Below are 20871 nucleotides of genomic sequence, written 5' to 3'. Positions count from 1 at the left end.
ATTCCTAGACAATTATCTATATCCATTGCATATGAAACAAAAGAATGTATTTACTTTCGCACTACGTAACGACCATAAAACAGAGATAAAGGATTAAAATGTTCCCATGGGATGATTCACCACAAAATTGTAAATATTTTCTCAAAACAATAGGCCGTTCGAAGAAATGGTAAAAGTGTTAATACGGGTTCGGATAAGACCCCTACCTGAAGTTGGTGTAATACCGGATGTCATTATTGGAGGGTAAGAAACGTTATCAGTGGAGGTGATAATGATAAATATTGAGGTTTTGAATAATAGCAATATTGTTTGAAGAAATACTTCTTGGATTTGATAATGTGTTCTTGTGTAAGGTTGTGGTTTCAGCGTAAAAGTTAATTCTAAGGCGTGAGAAATAAATTACAAAAAGCTGTAAGGATTTGTTTTAACGAACTGATTTTTGTTTCTGGTGGTTGCATGGGTTAATAATAATATATTTATGTTTTAAGGTAATCCACTTTTTTTCACTGGATCGAACACATTGCGTTCTTTAATCGTACAAATTCCAACATGCAGCAAAACTTGGAAACAAGGATTAGCAGCAATTTCCTCGTGTTTCAGAAATGAGAAGACCATCCTACATTTTGCATTTAGGGTGAACATAAAGTTCCACATCGCCAATGAGTACACATATATTATAAGAATTCTAGCCTTAAATACAATACTTTCTTAGGTAAGCAAAAATAAATAACACACCCTATAAGGAAACATAATTTCCGACATTACGGACGTCAAACAAAGGCGCAACTGTAACAGAACGACTGCCTTCAGCCAAAGTTATTCGTCATAACCGACAAAATCATAAACACTCCATACACTTTATGTGACCACATTTCAACCGTATTTGAGCAGGAATTCGCTTGTGGTCTCTCAGACCGCCCACGTGGCGATGTCCCATTTTTGTTAATGGTTCCATTACTGCATCACCCTATGACACTTAGGACGAATGAGGATTAATTTTACGAGTTCGTTTTGTTATAAACATTGATTAAGCTTCATTAGTCGACAGGTTGTGATGTTATTATTGTGTCGTATTAGATTTGATGTCTATTATGGTTACAAAGTTTTAGGCGGCTTCGTTCTTCTAGCAGTACTTTTGGCTTAGAGATGGTGTAGTAGACTGTAGTTACAAGAATCCTTTCAAACTTTTTATTGCTTTTATACGGCCATTGTAGCTACTGACTTGTATTACTTCAGTTTAGTAGAACACATAATATTTCGATAGGCATATTCATCATACATGATGTTATTAGAAACTCGATGGAAGTTTGTGATCGCCCTTGTTTTGATATTTCAATACGTCACGTTCGGTGACAAGGTTTCATTTTATTACCTCGCTGAAAATGCATTTGTGTTGTCCAGCTAGATCTAATATTTTTATTTGAATTCATCAAATCATTACTCTAGTTCACTTTATTATTTATTTATTAATTTATTGGATCACCAATTACAGTAGACATATTATTACATTCTGTTGAAAGGAACAGTAACTTAAAGGCATAAATTACCTCGTATTTCAAATATGATAAGACGATCCTGCGTTTTGTATAAAGAGAGTTACCAGTGCACGTTATTCAGGTATTAAGCTGTAAATTTAATATTTTCTTATGTAAGTAAAAATAAATAACACACCCATAATATAAGGAAACATAATTATGTATTCACCTCTACACGATCTAAGATATTGTAAATTTTTCTATCAACTGCCAAGTACCAATATAACCTTTTCCTTGTAGTTTGTATAGACGCCTAAAATCACAGCTATCTCCAGTTTAAAGCAATAAAGAGACATGTATCACAAAGTGTAGGTATAGAATATCGTTCAACAAGACTTTTCCATTTTTCTCCCGCTGCTCCGACGAACAGTTGCCGGCGATAAAAACATTAGGACACAATAAAACATTTGTGAATTTTTCAAAAATTTCGTTATGAGTGTCGGTGAAAATTCGAAAGTGCCTTCGTAATGGTTTTTATGAGCTTGTGGACGTGATTTATGCAAATGATTTTGTATACTGAAATTCTAAAGTCTATTCGCTGTACGAAGATAGCACTTGCCTGGTTTATATTGGGAGTTTTGTCTTCGCGTGTAGTAACGCCATCTAGCGAGAAGTAGGGGAGTTGTGTGGAAGCTTTCGGCTCTAAGTTGTGTACGGGTGCTTTAAAGAGAGTTTACAGATGATTGTGTTGAGGATGTTTTTTTTATTACACAATTTTATAATTAGCTAACTTATATATTCGATGTTACATTGTCTTAAACTTTCACCCTCTATCGCAAGAGCCAATTATAATTATTACTATTAATATCGCATTATTTCTAAACACAGTAATATCGTAACGATTAAAACATTTTTTTGCAATACCATATATGGGCCCATATGCGGTGGAGAGTTAAGGGTCAATTTCAATTTAAAGTATTTGTTACTGTTCGCGTTGAGTCGGTGTTGCAGCTGAGCATGACAAATCTTGTGATATACAAGTTATTGTCCGTTTTTATGTCTTTTAAATGCAGTTTTTGTATAAAGTTCTATTATGTTAAACAGTCCTGTTTTACACGATTTACCGTCAAAAAACCGGTGAGAAACTCAAGTATTTTTGTATCGAAAACTTTTAAATTTTCTGACATAACCAAATTATATTAATTATTGCGTAAATTCTCATCATCCCATTTTTGTACAAAATCGTTTCCAAATCAATCCTAGCTAAAACTACAATAGTCTAACATTTATTTGTCTAACTTCAACTTTCTGTTCTACGAAATAAAGATCATAATTGAGAAAAAACACCACCACTACCTGAACCCTCGACAATACTGCTTACGATGACAATAGAACTAACCTATTTTAATATTCTCACTGTAGGTACAACAAGTTATTCATGTAATGGGTCTTAGATTTGTCATTCTCTCTTTAGCATTACATTTTATTTTAGGCTAATAGTTTAGTGTCATGAAGCTAATTTAATTTTCAACTTTAATTTTGCCTGATATCTTATGTGAATATTGATGTTGATTTTATAAATTAATTGATAATAATTTTTTTACAACTATTTTTAATCCAGTAATTAGAAAGTTAACAGTGAATAAATAAATATATGAGTTAATATGACAGTTACATGTTTTTGAAAGTTATTTTTATTCAAGTTTTTTCATACTCGCATGATAAAAAGGGAAGAAACTATGTATGAACTTTATGGATGGCGGACGGATAAAATTTATTTAAAAATACTGACGTACTAAACCAGTGTTAAAGTTACTTCTGAAATAAAGTTTCATATAGTAAAAAAGACATTAGAGCTTTGTAAAATGGTGTGAAAAATTATTATCTTCTATCCATGACCTTACAATTCTTAAAGCAAACGAAGATAACTTAAGTAAGCCCAACCAAAACAAATATTAATACCGCCACTCGATACTAGATAGCGCTACGTGCCGTCACTGAACACGAGAAGAGCTTACGAGGGGCGCGGGCGAGGGGGGCCTAAGTTGCGCGCCCCCACTGCTACTTGCACGAGTCAAGCGCTCCGCTTGACAGTCGCAACGCAACCGCGCCGCGGAAAGGTCGTGCTACACCACGCGCCGGTACACACTTCACGCAATAAATATTTAATACACAAACTGATCTCAAACGACAAACAACTATTAATGAGTGAAAACTACTATCAATTACGTTCACCAAGGACTTCGGACACAACATACATCACGAACTATAGTGCAGTGAAATGCTAGGAAGTTTTTCTTCAGCGCTCGAGTGTACCACGTACTTTGTTTCGGAAATGGTGATATCGACCCACGGGGTGTGTTTATGAGACGTTTTGTGGTGAAATGAAAAATCTGTGATAATGTATACCGCTGTGGCTGTATTCTGTGCGCTGGTGCACGTCGGCTCGACGGTGCTACCCTACGGCTCGGACAAATGCGTTCGGGTCGCGGACCGAGGATCGGACGGTGGAGTGCTCTGCAGGATACGGACCCTCGATGGTGACGGCAGCAGTATCGTGTCCGTCACGTCGGACACCAACAGACTAGCTATCGAGTGCAATCATCTACTACTGTTTGAAAGCTCGCTGCGAGCTCACTACTTCAACCCTGTGTCCAGCCTCACCGAACTGTCAATAAATAATTGTAAACTTTTACAATTGCCAGACAACACCTTTAATGAACTGAAAAAACTCAAGAAGTTAAAGATACGCTCCAAAAACTTCGAGTGGAGCCCTACTAAGAATTTAGAGTTATCTCTGAACGCTTTTAATGGATTGTCGGAACTGCAGTCGTTGGATCTCGCTCAGAATAACATAAAATTTGTTCCTTCCGGCGTATTCTGCTCGCTGGAAAATTTGAGCACATTGAATTTGACGCACAATAGAATAAGGACTGTTGGACAACTCGGATTCGGGCAAGGCTGCGGATCAAATTTACACAGCTTGGATTTAAGTTATAATGAAATCAAATCTCTCCCGGAGGATTCTGAATTATTAAAACTGAGAAGTTTGCAGCACTTGTATCTGCAACACAATAATATCTCAGACATATCAAGTGAAGCTTTCAATGGGCTTGTATCAATGAGGGTTCTTAACATATCACACAACCATCTTCACACACTGCCTGAAGGCCTTTTTGCCAACGCTAGAGAACTGAGAGAAATATATCTTAACGATAATACTCTTTTTGAATTGGCTCGAGGAATATTTCATCGTTTGGAGCAGCTTATTGTATTGGATCTATCAAGCAATCAACTTACCAGTAATCACATTGACGACGGAACATTTTTGGGATTAATACGCTTGATTGTACTGAATTTATCAAACAATGCCTTAACGAGAATTGATGGGAAAACTTTCAAAGACTTATTCTTCCTACAAATACTGAACCTCAAGAACAATACTATTGGTTATATTGAAGAAAATGCATTTTTGCCGCTATATAATCTACACACTCTAAACCTCGCTGAGAACCGACTTCACACAATAGATGAGAACTTATTCAACGGTCTATTTGTTTTGAGCAAATTGACTCTCAACAACAATTTGCTTGTAAATATAGACCGCAAAGCTTTCAAAAATTGTTCCGACTTAAAAGAATTAGATTTGAGTTCTAATCAGCTTTTGGAAGTTCCCGAGGCTTTATGGGAACTGTCTTTTCTCAAAACTCTCGACCTCGGGGAAAATCAAATATCTGACTTCCGAAATGGTTCGTTCAAAAATCTGAACCAATTAACGGGACTAAGACTGATTGACAATCAAATTGGGAATCTTTCCGTCGGAATGTTTTGGGACTTACCGAGCTTACAAGTGCTCAATATCGCTAAGAACAAGATCCAGTCAATCGAGAGAGGGACATTTAGCAGAAATGCGCAACTGGAGGCCATACGACTCGACGGGAATTTCCTGTCGGATATCAACGGTGTCTTCTCAACGCTTGCGAGCCTTTTGTGGCTCAACTTATCGGAAAATCATCTAGTGTGGTTCGATTACGCGTTTGTGCCCAGCAATTTAAAGTGGTTAGACATTCACGGCAATTTCATTGAACACTTGGGTAACTACTACAAGTTGCAAGATGAAATCCGTATAAAGACATTGGACGTTAGCCATAATCGTATAGTGGAAATATCGCCAATGGCGATCCCTAATAGTGTCGAACTGTTGTTTATAAATAATAACTTTCTAAATAATATTCATGTGAATACGTTTTTCGATAAAAAGAACTTGACGCGTGTGGATATGTACGCTAATGAAATTGTACATCTAGAACTAAATAGTCTACGTTTATCTACAGTGCCGGGGAATAAGACTTTACCGGAGTTCTATATCGGTGGCAACCCGTTTCAATGTGACTGTGCTATGGAGTGGTTACCGATCATAAACAATATGACCGCGATGAGACAATACCCGCGTGTGATGGACTTAGAAAATGTTTTGTGTAAAATGACGAACACTCGAAGTGGAACTCATGTGCCCTTAACTAATTTAAAAACTACAGACTTTCTTTGTAAGTATGAGACTCATTGTTTTGCCATCTGTCATTGCTGTGACTACGATGCGTGTGACTGTGAAATGACCTGCCCTCAAAATTGCACGTGTTACCACGACCCATTGTGGAATACGAATGTAGTGGACTGTTCCGGACAATCTTCAATGGAAATACCGCATAAAATTCCAATGGACGCGACTGAAGTATTTTTGGACGGTAATAACATAAAGGAGCTACAGAATCACGTATTCATCGGTCGACAAAAAATGAGATCGTTATACGTGAACAATAGTAACGTCGATAGTATTCAAAACAGAACTTTCGCCGGCTTAAATGCTCTCCAGATACTTCACTTGGGTAACAATAAGCTAAAGGAATTGAAAGGATATGAATTCCACCAACTGAGTAATCTCAAGGAATTGTTCTTACAAAACAATCTTATCAGCCATATCGCTAACATATCATTCCTCTCGTTGAGATCTTTAGAAGTTTTACGCCTAGATGGCAATAGACTAGTTGATTTTGGTGTGTGGACTTTCAATAATAATCCCAACTTGAAAGCTCTGTCTCTCGGCAACAACTTATGGTCGTGCAAGTGTCGCTACTTACAAGAATTAACTGCATATTTGGCGGAGAACGCACAAAAAATCATTGACATAACCGACGTATGGTGTTGGAACGGCGACGCGAAGCCGCCACAGAAAAAAGAGCTCAATTTAAACGGTACAGCCTGCAGCGATTATTATGCTGATAATTCAGTCATCGGAAACATGCTTGTGTCGAACTATGTTCCCATGATGGTCTCGACGCTTACCGGCTTTATGTTAATTTTATTGGCTCTCGTCGTACTATTTCTTTTTAGAGATTCACTAAGAGTATGGCTGTACACAAACTGTGGAATAAGAGTATTTTCGTTCTCCGGCGCTTTTGAAGAGAGCCAAAAGCTATATGATGCATACGTCTGCTACAGCCCGAAAGATGAAGAATCTGTTGTTCAGTTGTTGGCGAACGAATTAGAACGGGAAAATGGGAATCCATCATACCGACTCTGCCTCCATTATAGAGACATTCCACACCACGGCGCTCAGTACATGCAATGTGCGCCGCCCGTAGTCGAGACCGCGGAAGCATCGAAACGAATCATCATCATACTAACGAGAAATTTCATGCAAACGGAATGGTCCCGATACGAATTCCGACAAGGGTTGCACGACGCTTTGAAAGGGTGTATTTATAAACTAGTACTAATAGAAGAATACTCAGTTGTGGCGGATGCGATGTGCGACCCCGATTTGCGTCCCTACCTAAAAACAGGGTCGCGTTTGAGATGGGGTGAGAAAAGGTTTTGGAAACGACTGAGGTATATGATGCCAGATACGCCGCCGAATCATAAGGCGCGGAATCTGAATACTTATACGCTAGATTCTTCGGTGCCTAATCGTGGGAATCGTACGTTGCCTTTTCCTGAGAGGTCACCCGTGTTGAGTTCCTCGCAAGGTGCTAGTGCCCCTCCGGAGTACAGTAGTGAGGTGAGGCAGTCGCCGTCAGCTGTGAGACAGACACAGGCGGTGGCGTATGGGCCGGATGGAAGGCCGATCTCAGATCACATCTACTCATCAATAGACTCAGATTATTCGTCGCTAGAGCACGGCATGGCCCCGGGCAGGCGGCGCGACATGCGCCAGTGGCCGCCGCCGCCGCCTCTCGTAGACACTGGCAATGCCGTGCAAGCCTACCTAGTCTAGAGGGCGAGAGCCCACCTTCCAGTCAAAGTTGTAAATATGTATGTAGTTGTTAGTAGCGCGCTGTAAATATTGTAATTATTAGTCTATAAGTGCTATACCAAATGTATGTAAGTGAACTATTATTGCCTGTTCGTTATCATGTGTATAGATATTAAAATTTTAAAGACTGCTGTAGTATATGATTGTAAATAGCGAAAACAAGTGATCATTCTATATTATTATCAGTAATATGGTTATTTATACAAATAAAATAAAGTGATGAAGATTTATAATTCCTATATTTTATTTCAAACTCCTTAAAACTACAACATACAACATTATATACACTACACACTAAAACACATAATAGATTCTTAATGTAATGAAAACGAGAACATTATTAATTCTAATATAAATATCAAAACTTCTAGTTTAGCATACTTAGAAACTCTACATTGGAATACATGAAAATCTTTAGCAAAGATACAGTATTCTTTCATTTTACATTATTTGAGTTGAAAACAAAGAACACAGTTACTAACTCACATGTCTGTTTATGCGATATCAGAATTAGATTTTTTCAAATCGAGTGCTCATACTTATATTTTTTGAGTGGATATAGTTAATTACAAGACTAATCGTTTTTCAAACATTTTGCATAGGTTTTGTAACATAATACACATACACAAAAGTTGACAAAAATCTGTTTCAAAGCAATTTAAATTGCCTTGAGGAATTTTGGACTAATAACAATTCAGTGGTGCAGATGAGATTATATTTTCAAATTTAAATAATTATAAGATATTTAAACTTCCAATCAATACGTTATTTCATACATATACAATCTAAAAAGATTATTACATTAATTATACATACACAGATTCTATTCAGATCATTTTGTTATACATAAAATAAAAATAAATTCTCTTGAATAATGTGTCTCTTCATGAAATATCTACATTTGGACGTGTGAGAGAAAAGCATATAATGCACCATTTCGACTCCATTTATATTTCAAATGAGGTTTATAATACAAAAATTTATAATATAAATTGGATTTAGAAGAGGCTGATGTTATTCTCCCACATATTCAAATGAAGAAATTTCATGGTAGCTGTTATCGATTTACAAGAGACAATTCATGCATAATATTTTGATTGTATAGATATTGGATAGTGATATTTTACTAGAGTCACATTATTTACCGTTCAGATTATGTTATGCTATTCGACACATTCACAGTCTCCGTATACTTGTGGCGCGATTCTGTACAGTCGGTATTGTCGAGTATCGAAAGTTTGACATTTAGAATGTAGGTACTGTCAAAACCTTTCCTACGACACCAACGCGCGCTAATCAAATTTCCATACAATATTTCTCGATGATAGGTCGGTTGACGATAGTCGATAGTAGTAGAAAATCGAGCTACTGATGCAAGTTCACGGCCATTAATTGCACAATCTTCTGTTACTAAAATACCTTCGCAGAAGAATCTAACAACGCTTTGATCGAGTTGAAAATCGAATCAAATGCGTAGTCTACAAAAATCCAATACACTATTAATTTTTTAGACTTATCCTTAACTGTGGAAAATATTTGTTCAGTAGTAGTTCGTAAACGGTTTTGGAAATAGACCGATACTTGTAAAGTAATCATAAAGTTTAGTAGATCGAACTTTTTTACAATATTTCAAAGACAATTACACATTTTATTATACATATGTATTATAGTTTGTTTTTTATCTCTATGGTACAACTATAGTTTTGACCACTGACCGCTCACCTTCCAATAAACTGACCTCTGAAAGGTTGCTTAACCCTATTAGTGCAACAAGCTACAAACATTGTTTTAAACAATCCTAATGCAAGTATTCAAGTACTATCCTGTTATGGTAAAGGTCGCCAGTTCCTTCGGTTGCAGTAAATTACTGTCGTTGCTCTCAGTATAAGGGTCGCCAAACATTGTGAGGTTTGTTGAGACTTTACATCGATGGGGCGTTGGTCATGTTGTGCTAAGGTGTTTAGTGTACGCTGTGGTTAGTTGTTCCTGTAATTAAAAACATTTTTGTATGTCAGTAACAAAAACATTTTAAAGTGAAACCATAGTAACGAAATATTTCTCAAAAAGTTCAGATATTCAGGAATAGAAATCGAAAATATTATTACCTATGTGAAGAGATAAGTTCAATGTTGTTTTAATCAATCAACGTTAAACACATAAATATAATGTGTTTTGTCGAAGAACTTAATATTATGATATTGTTTAATGTATTTAGTTCAAAGTATTAGTGCGAGTCTGTACGAGTATTGTAGTTTTTTTTATAATTTTATGTCTTTATGATATCTCTAATTTCTGATATTAGCATTTCAGGCTACAAAAATAAAAGTTTCAGTAGTAACCTACATCCATTAAGCAATTTACTACTAGTGTCTAAAATAAATGACCAATTAAAATACAGCCTAACCTCCAGCCTCGGTCTAAGGTCATTATATTATTGCATTGTGTTTATAATTACATAGCGTGTCTAATAGTTTTATCAAACATCAAATAATAGATCAAAATAAAATTACAATTTTATTGGCTAAAAGTGAATATATAGGTTTTGTAGGCACATTATCGGGAGTTATTATAATATTTTTGTTTCGTTTTATCACCCAAGTAAAACCCTATAGTATTTGCCAATGATATTGGCGGAATTCGGCATTAAACCAGGACCTGCACTCGCACTTGCATTCCACAAAATCTGTCTGTGTAGTCTGTACAGAAGGTTACAGTTCACCTTAGTTTAATTTTAAATATCATTATCAAATGTGCCAAAAAGTTTTGGACTTTACTTTCATAACTTTAAGTGGAAACGAAAGAGAATTAGCCACATGCCTGGTTTCTTAGGTTATGTGTTGTACGAGTCAAAAACGTTTGTAAGATTGTGTGATCGATATTTCTTACCCCCGCTTTTTGAAGTACATTTAGCGGTAATAGCTAAACTACCACCTAATGTACTCAGAAACCGGGAATTAGAGATTTTTGTATTAAACTAGAAAAGTAATAAAGATCTATTACTGTCTCTGAGAACTCAACCAATCTATTTTATATGTATAGATGCAGTGTCTTAGTAGTCTATAAATATGTATGTCTACAGGTGTGAAAATACCTGTACGGTGCACAACCTAACCGTGACATTAATTCCACCCATTGAACTCTCAAGGGAATGGGATAAGTATAATTAGTACAAGCGATTTTCATCTCAAACTCTACGAACATAAGGATCAGAGTTCTTCACGTGAATATACCTTTGATTATATAGCAAAAGAAAATTAAGAATAATAACATAAATGTACACATACATTTTGATGTCCTGTTTCATTTGGCAAAGGAGTATCAGGAAATGAGATGCCTTCTAAGAAAATATCTTCTAGTTATTTGTCTAATGCTTTTACAAGTTCGTAATTACAGTCATGAGCTTTCTTTGATGAACTGAATAGTCAATGAATGAATTAAATAAATAAATAATACTATTAATGCAGTTCTAAGAATAGAATAACATTTCTTCTTAATTTGGTGAGGGTCATTTATATTTATATGATTTTATTTATATAGATTTGCAAGACATGTCAACGATGTGGAAGGCCACATAAGGCTAAAGGCTAAGTAAGGACTTAGCCGCTAGTGGAATTCTTCGTACCCTTCCTTACCGTCTTTTAAATAAATAAGGGGGTCCTCAATCTGTCACGTTTATTTTATGTTCCAAAATTATTCGAAGGCGCATAAACCGATTAACGATTATCTTTTGGTTGCCCTTTTTTGAGTCGAAAAGTAACTAACATTCATCTACCGAACTATGCATAAAATTTTGCCCATTTATACTATTATAAAACTTCCATAATACAGTATCTACTACTTAAAGAAGTACCACATTTATACAAGTAAAACATGATTCAAAACAAAACGGGTACACTACAATAGCAGGTAACAAGTTTTGTTTCAAAGTATCAACATATTTATCAATAGTCCCGTTATATTATGGCGACGCAACTCGTTTCTTCATTGAATATTATGTCACGCCTATTGTAAAGCATTGTCTTTGAAGATTAGTGCAAGCTCATGCACTAGGGGGTAGTGACGTCATAAAACTGTTAGTAGTGTTTTTCACCAGGCTATGAACGAAGCTTAGTTTAACGCTCTTTAAATGTAAAATTGCTTTGATTTTTACATTTAATTGGTTTAATAGTTTGAATTAAAATAATTGGCAAAAACAAACGCAAATTCAGAATTACAACATATTGGTAAGTGACAAATTCTCTATGGTCGGCATTCGATGCCGATGTACGAATTGGTGTATACGAATCGATTATAGAAAAGCCTGTTCTGTTACCTACTATAACGACGTATTTTTCGATGACCAAAACGCGTACAAAATAAAGCATTATTTTAACTAGTTCCAACTATTATGTGTTCTAAACAACTTTGTCCATAAAAGCAAGGAAACATGCTAGTTAAACTTGCTCGGATGATCTTTTCGCAGCCAACACCACCAATTTATTCGTATACCGACATGAATTCGAAACAAACGTTTGAACTCAAACCAATTTTCATACAAAGTCGAACAAATAGCTATCAGAATTGAATCAAATGGTTCCGAACAATCTTGGCACACACAACACAATAACATAGAAGCAAACTGAACCAAAGTGACACATTTTATTGTTAGTATGGTACATTATTTACCATAATCGGAAATTCACTTTGGCGGACCGCCAGTAAACTTCATATATTAGGTCTGATGGAGAAAATCTCTGCTTACAAGATTTCAAGGAAGAATTTGGTACAATTTGATCTGACAAATACAGTGCTGCAGTTTGTCAATAATAACGATGGTTCTCTAACCGTTACGAAGGAAAAACGGTAAATTATTGAATTTTTGAGGTATATTTTCTGAACTCGAACTTTCGTGAGTTACTGGTCGTAGCGTGAAAATAGTCAAGTCGCCTGAAGCCTTGACCATAAAGAATCAACTTTTAGCATGTCTTACAATGAATGAAGACGCTAATTGAATACGACTTAGCGGCCACCAAATTATGATCTCTCCTCGCGAAAGATCCCTTAACCCAGAAACTATTCAGAGAGCGTAACGCGTTTTTTTAGATAGCTTTTGAAAGAGGAAGTTGACGTGAATAAATCGATATATTAGATGGACTGTGAGTATATATTAGTTTCCTGTTTTATAATCAAACTTTAGACAGATAGGAGACTGAAAGGCGCCGCCTTTTATCTCAGAGTTGTGACAGTTATGTGTTTTGATATGGATGGCGCAATGGTAAGGAAGTGAACGCGTAACTGCACTGAATGTCGTTAGTTTACTCTCCATTTAAAATAGGAGTATTTTTAATTAATTGAAATTGCTGTGAACTTTTGAGCGTTTAACGAAGTGTTTATATACAAATATATTGTTGTTGTTGTAAAAAGTTTTGTTTCCATAGGAAATTTCATATTTCGTATCTTAGTAATAGTGTTTCGATGCTGGGTACTTTTATGTAACTGCTATGGCTTCTCTATTAGCAAAAATAAACTAAATATATAAAAAAAAATGTTTTACCTTAATACATTTTATTTATTATTGTTCAAGTCAAAATGCAGTCAACTAGTAACGTGCTCTTTGAATAATAAAATTGACATTATTGCTCTCCCTTTGGATAATCCCTAAAGGAGCTTGTACAACACGCACAGCCGTAAATGGGGTAGCACTATTCTTAGAAAGGTAGGACAACGTATAAAAAATGTACAAAAGATGTTAACAAGTTTTTAACCAATAGTTACTACTAAACCTTATAGTAAAATATAATCTAAGATGATTGCCAACTGCTAGAGGACTACAAGTAATAATCTACAAAAATGTATATCAATTCTCACTTTATTTTAAAGTCCTATCTGGTAGGATAATGTATGTATGATATTGCTATATATTAGACACATTTTCTGGTTTCTTATAAAACAGACCCAGACAGGGTAAAACATCTTCCTCATACCTGTAACTGCACTCCATAGACTATTTAAGCTTAAAAGCACACTATTCGTAGCCTCATTACTCTCTATTCGAATCAGAACAATCACATCAATGCAATCATTCAACAAATCTGAATGATCTTTACAATAGTTCCAAAGCCACTCAAAATCCAGTCGGTATACTGTTTACCGTAATCGGAAATTCACTTTGGCGTGTGTCCAGTAAGCGGTGTATCAGCTCGGAGTACAACCGGTACAAGTCGTATCCATTGCGAATGAATAATTGTCTGTAGAAGCACTTCGAGAGCAGTGCTCTAATGGATGTAAAAATTAAACAAGGCTTTGAAGAGAATTATTCGCTTTTGTTTGTTATAGTATTTGAGGTAAGTCGAATTCTTATTACATAAAAAATCTTAAAGTAATACTTTTTGCGGTTATCACACGATATTTATTTATTATAATAATCGAAATAGACTCAAAACAAACAACTTTTTTTTATTTATTTTAACGATGTAAGTTTTTAAGAAATCAATAACGCCGGCAGTTGTTTTAGTGATCTCAAGTCGTACGTCAGTCGTCATAAGGCAGATGACAATTTAAAATTTACGACTATCGATTGATGGATAATTTTAAACACATCCGCTATCCCCTAATAAAATCTCTTTATTTTATTAGCGCAGATAAACATCGACGTCAAAGCTAAAAGCCAGTTCAACAAACAGTAGGTGCAATATCCTAATTCCCAGTCAAAACAGATACAAGTATGAGCTAATATAGCATTAAACATTCAAGCCCAGGAGTTACAAAGCCGACTGACAAAGGTGATGGTGGTCACGATTCTAAACGGATGTCGCGTCCGGTGCCACGGGCTTGTAGAAAAAATAATAGTTATAGCCGATGAATGATAGTAATATTGCCGGTTTTAAATATTAGTTTGTGGAAGTGATTTACGGTAGCGTTTGTACGGTTGGGCTTACGTCATAGCGTTACTTAATAACTTTAGGAATTGAAATACTCATGTTTTCGATAACCACTATATTTCTTCAGATAATAGCGTAACGTTTGGTAGATTGTAGCTTTCTTGTAAATATAAATTAAATTTGAATAGTACTTCGAAAGGTTTAGGGGCTAACCAAATAAAAATGTCTCTACTATTAGTGCGGATATACCGTCTTTTCTATTCTCCAATATTTAAGTTATGTGCGACACTTTATCACGGGGTCCTAAGTCAAATGTTAGAGTCAGATTTTCTGTTAGGAAATCCTCTGTAGCAGCCAGGAGTTTGGCAAAACGCCCGGTAAATGTCGATAGGCTCGTACTTTACATGGCACTGAAAATTAATTTCGTGAGACATCAGTATTCGGGCGCCAAAGTTTGTAAAAATAGCTAAGGTAAGATTTTTTCTTTAAAATTCCTTTAGCACCATTCTATACAGTCGGTACTGTCGAGTATCGAAATTTTGACATATAGAATGTACTGCCAAAATATTTTCTACGACACCCGTCAGAGGCGCTAGTCAGATTTTCATACAAAATTTCTCGATGACAGGTTGGTTGTCGGTAGTCGATAATGGTAGAAAATCGAGGTATTCTACTCCGTTTAAAAGTCACAGGTCATTTGAAGTGGTTGACACTTGGAGATCGTGATAAACGCTATGGGAACAAAACGACCATGACCCGAACCATTGACCACACCGTTTAGTAGTTATATAAGAATCTGTATCATGTCCGAGTTATTATTTACATTGTAGGTAGGCCCAGTACGCAGTGAACATTTGTGCAATTAGAATACAATGTACCTACTTGATCATTAGTTGACAGTCAACTACTTATTATTTTAATATGTTCTGGAAATTTATAGTTAATTGTTAATGAGCTAAGCTCCCATTGACACGTTGACAATGGTTTCGTTCTTATAAATAGAGCACAGATATTTCTCAAGGGCAATGCCAGCCATATAGGAACGTTTCGGAAATCATAGGGAGACTTGAACAACTTCAATCTCTAACTACAACAAGAGTATTATATATATCTAATCATCATCATCATTGATAGCTTTTCTGTACTGGCTGCTGGGTATTAAGTCACTAGTCAACAGCAGCCATTACCGTTCTGTGTCCAGGTTTTGAGAGTAACGTATTGCCAAATATTTAATAAATTTTCGCATTTCAAAATACAAAATTGAGCAGAACAATGGCCTCAGAAAGATTCCAAGTAGTGCACTATTTGTCAAAATCAAACCACACATTAATCAATTTGAAACGAAGCAAAATCCACCAGCTGAAGCGCTCGAGTGTTAATTGAAACAATTTATTAATCCCAACATTCTTTGTTATTAAGTAGTTGAGCGCAATGAAAGATAATTGGCATAATCAACAGTGTCGACTGTCTTTTGTAACTGTAGACTAAACTGTATATAGTACTGGCCGTACTGGGTAGCTCATGTTAGTTCATTGAAATGGGAGAGATACGCGGGTAAAATAAGAATGTAATGATGTACAATGACATTGTCTTGAAATAATAATATGAACCCTTCATCAGCTGGTTGGTTTATTCTACTTGTACTGATGGTCCTTACTTTATCAGTCTTCAGCTATGATATTTAGAAACGTTTTGGTTCGACACATTTTGGTTATTTTTTTATGTTGATATGTTGATTGTATTTCAATCTTATTTCCAGACCATTTATGGTGCTTCAGATTTTTGTTATTTCGGTGCTATTTGTAATTTTTCACAAGTTAATAGAACTAAGATTCGGTTTCTTCCTAGGTAAAAATCATTCAAACGACCTTTCAAGGTAACATCCATCTTACGAGTAATACAAGCACGGTACGTGCTTATAAGTAAACATAACACGAAGCTTTACAACAGCCTAGAACTAGAATGTTGCTCTAATATTTCGTTAGACAGATCATAACGGAACCTGCTACGCTACATTCTTGCTTAGGGCTTAAACAAATGGGATAGTCGTTACGATTAGACGTTACAATTATATTCAACTGTTAATCTTGAAAATACACGCAACGCTTGTTGTAAATTGTTACTGAGAAGTTATCTCAGGTTAGACACGGTGTTGTAACAAGTTCAAGTAAGAGCACGCTCATACCGTTTTGGTTTATGAGGTGTAGAATTTTGTAAATTGATATCTTGATGCTGATTTATTTAATATTTTGTTCTGTGACGTTAGCATGACTAGTAATATCTTGTTGCGGCTGATAAGACAGCTTGAGTACATAAGCACTTTAAGGCAAAATATTGCTTAAATGCTCTAGTTGAAATGACAGAAAACGGTAACGCGTCTATCTTCTGTCTTGAATAGTACATAAATAAAAATTCTGCACAACATTAACAAACAAATTTATTATTTTTTTATCCCACTGCTATGCAGAGGTCTGCTTCTGGAATAAAGGATAGGTTTCGTCTTTAAGTCCATTATGCCGGAAAAAAAAGGGTAGAGGACTAATATTAAATCCACCTATTACATCAACCAAAATTTCATTACGAGATCACTTTTTCAGCTATGTTTCAAGCTTCCAGCACACTCTACATTAGGGTGTTTCATTTTTCTGAAGTTGTTATTTTAATGCGACTTTGCACGGCCCCTAAGTCTCAATGGTACAAACAACATTTCAGTCAAATTTCATTGTAATTGGACAATATTTAAAGGTTGCACACATAGGTGACTTTTATCTTAATATAGTATAATTTCGAATTTTGTACCATATTGTGCAAGTGTGGGTTTTTATTCTATAATTCTTATGTAGGATTATATTTGTCGCAGGTTAGTAATCTATTTTAAACATAGGGACTAAAAAGAGGTATTTGGTTATTAGAAAAAGTGCCTATTTATGAATTTTTAAGAGCTAGACTTCCTTCAAAAGAGCAAGTACTTTAGTGTTAAATTATCACCGTAAGAAAATGAAACAAACACTCTCAAAAACCGCTAAATTTACCAGTGCTAAATTCCAAGATGTGTGGACGAAAGCCAATAGTACCCTTGTAAGGAATTCATACACAACAATTTGAGACAAAGACTCCCCTATTCAAGGATTATTAGAAAAACAACGTGTGATAATGGTTACTTACATTCAAGGTATTCTAAGGGACGGAAACCATCCAAGAGAGGACTACAAAGAGTTGTTACAACTCTCACTCCCTTTATTTAGAAGGTTGGACTGAAATCAACTTCAGTTTCAGAATTCCATCAGGCAAGACAGATGATTAAAGCATAATATATTTTTATGCACTTAAAATTGTTCTTTTCTCTCCCCAATTGAACATACTTCAACGCGATTCAAAAGGAATTAAGAGAGTAGATAATTTTGTCAGTCTCATATACGTCCGTTGTTGGCACGAGGCACCTATAATGTTTTAATATTTGTTTATTGCCAACAATAAAATTATTTTCATTCATTTTTCATTTATAAGCCGATGGGCTCCAAAGCCTTGAATTACTACAGTTATTAAATTCTTACCCAGACATACACAAAAATTTCAGCGGCCAAAAGATGTCTGACATCTATCAGAAACAAACGTGTTCTTGTTTTGATGAACGTTTACGTAAAGAAGTTAAGGAAAACCCGCAGAACAAGAAGAATTGAAGTAATTGGAAGGTAAAGGACTGGACTTTAAAGAAACTATAGTAAGCGATTTTGTAACAAAAAAAAACAAAGAGTCGAGTTGTTTGGAATCCACGATTTGACAGAGTACTGCAGTGATTTACTAAGGATCCAAGTAAATGCTCTGAAGGTAATTAATACTGCAGAACGAGAAATAGTTCTCTTATAAGAAAAGTTTAATGAAACGGTGAAAGACGACCAACAAAAACAATTCTTGTTGATGGTAGTCAAAAATCACGGAAAAGCCGTCACCAAGTAAACTAAATCTAAGCTACCATCTTATAAAATTGTTTGATAAGTATTGTTTATCGTCAGTCATAATATATATAAATTTTAGTACCCAAAGAATATTATTATTTAGAGTTTTGATTTCTAGTTTTCTCAATAAATGTGATGAATATTGATAATTGAGTATTTTTTCATACATTTTCAAAGGTGACCAAAGTGTGCAACCCCTAAATATTATCCAAACGTCTTGAAATTTGGTATACATACCTCTTACATGACTAAGATCTGAAAGGCGAGCAAAGTTTAGAAAAATAATATATTTAATTTTTTGCCTTAATAAGTGAAACACCCTACTCTACATCCAATGATTTTAAGCAAACTAAATGTCGAAACGCAGTTAAAACATTTAATTGAGTTTAAAAGTGAAACTGAACCGAACACCACGATTCAATTACGTCCCCTAGCGTCACTTTTTGTAATTAAAATCTAGATGGAGCTTAGAAAAGAACTAGGTTTTTTAATCTACATTGCCGTGATAAGGTTTCAATTAGTTGTATGACATTGTAATAGATCCGTGTTGAAATATAATAAGTAATAGAGGTTTCACAATCGTATACCTACTTTTTTTTCAGTCGTTCTTATTGAAGTTAAGATTTGCCAATATGCTTAATTGCTTTTGGTGATGGTTATATGCGTCTATTTATTTTTTGTTAGAGAGATTATTACAAAATGTACTGTTGTTATTATTTATACAATGGTATATGATACGTAATTGCATATAAACACCTAAAATAGATGAAACTTCAAAATTATATTCGAACCGTTATTGACAAAGCATCGGTGAACATCAGCAGACGGCATATTAAAATATAATATGCAGAATCGTGCAAATTCATTCATATGAGTATTTCGCTTTCTTAATAATGCAAGAAAAAAATGCAAAGAATCTATTCGAGACTAGAATGTTTCGCTAGTGAACGTAAGGAGACAGAGAAAGAATTCATATCAAACGGGGACTTCATTTAAACATTCCAGCACGTAACATACAAAAGAACCGCGACTATCAAATAACACTTTAATATGAAATATGCAGACGTTTCAGTGTGATCGAAACACCCCGTCAGTAGTAACAATAAAAATTAATACACGAATAATATTTTATCTGTTCTCGTGTTTAAAGATACTTTGCAATTGGCAGTGTTATAAAATACAGACTTCTGGCCGTTACATAGATATTGTTTATATGTAACTCGACACATGGCCATTAAAGTACTACGAAACTGCGAACGACAATCGACTTTATGACATTCGAAATAAAGATCAAAAGATGATTTAAGAAGTAACAGTAATATTTTTGTAAACTAAACCTGCTGCAATCGTTCTTGATTTATACGACATTAAAAATCGTGTACTAATAAAAATGGGTGAAATAGTGGTGCGCTTTTGTTTCTGTAGCATATAAAATATCTAGACAGGTTTACAAGTTAGTTGCAATACGCCAGGTTGTAATGTTTAATGATGAATAATTTGATATGCTAAGTGAATAATTTACTTTACTGGGCTACGATTTCGACGATTATTCTTTACACTATGAAAATTATACACAACTTTCATATTCTTCAGATTCATGGCTTTTGTATTACATAGTAAAATGAACTTTTAAAATTGTATACATATTGATGAAGTAACAATATCTACAAGCAATATCAATAACGTACTCGTAGAAATAACTGTTATCCTTTAGCTTTATTTCTCACGTGCCTATACACAACATCATATAAAATATATAGGTCATGACATTGAATCAACAGCTGTTAAAAATCAAACAACTCTATTTATAACTTCGTAGTTACCAACAATTGTAATACAATTTTAAGAGCCATGCAAAATTCTAAATCTCGACGAAGGAATTCTGATTTGTACTTACTATATTAATTCTCAAGAAACGCCTCGCAAATCCGACTCGATTGAAACTGATGACAATAAATTCAATTCCGCTTTACTTGTTTCTTGTTATTTGGTTAACAATCGCATTCCGGTACAAATTTCTTAACAATCGCAATGGATTAAATTCAAAGTTCACGATTTTGAATAACGGAGCTTTCCTTCATTTTTATTCGTGTCAATTTTGCTGTATTGTTCAATTCACTTCACAGCACCGTAAAATGAGTTATTGTCTTAGAAACTAGTCTACATACCTAGAAATAATTAGTCTTTGATGAAACTATTAATCTAGCTTAACTAAATAGTTTTCTATGCGTTTCTAAAGAATCAAGAAACATTTAAATTATTAGCAT

General features: G+C 34.9%; 1 protein-coding gene across 1 annotated transcript; it reads left to right on the top strand.

Annotated features, from left to right (window-relative positions):
- The first annotated feature begins 3574 nt into the window (after nt 1–3574).
- Nucleotides 3575–8015, top strand: LOC142975944 (toll-like receptor 7). The gene has a single exon (XM_076119107.1). It carries the CDS (start codon nt 3877–3879, stop codon nt 7747–7749), a length of 3873 nt encoding a protein of 1290 aa, XP_075975222.1. The 5' UTR covers nt 3575–3876; the 3' UTR covers nt 7750–8015.
- Nucleotides 8016–20871: the final 12856 nt, after the last annotated feature.

The sequence above is a fragment of the Anticarsia gemmatalis genome, chromosome 10 (genome assembly GCF_050436995.1).
Source record: "Anticarsia gemmatalis isolate Benzon Research Colony breed Stoneville strain chromosome 10, ilAntGemm2 primary, whole genome shotgun sequence".
NCBI classification, from domain to species: Eukaryota; Metazoa; Arthropoda; class Insecta; order Lepidoptera; family Erebidae; genus Anticarsia; species Anticarsia gemmatalis.
This window is presented reverse-complemented; position numbering and strand designations above follow the sequence as displayed.

Bases quoted from the DNA above. Each gene is read 5' to 3' on its own strand.
- LOC142975944 (XM_076119107.1), top strand. From the start codon at position 3,877: ATGTATACCGCTGTGGCTGTATTCTGTGCGCTGGTGCACGTCGGCTCG.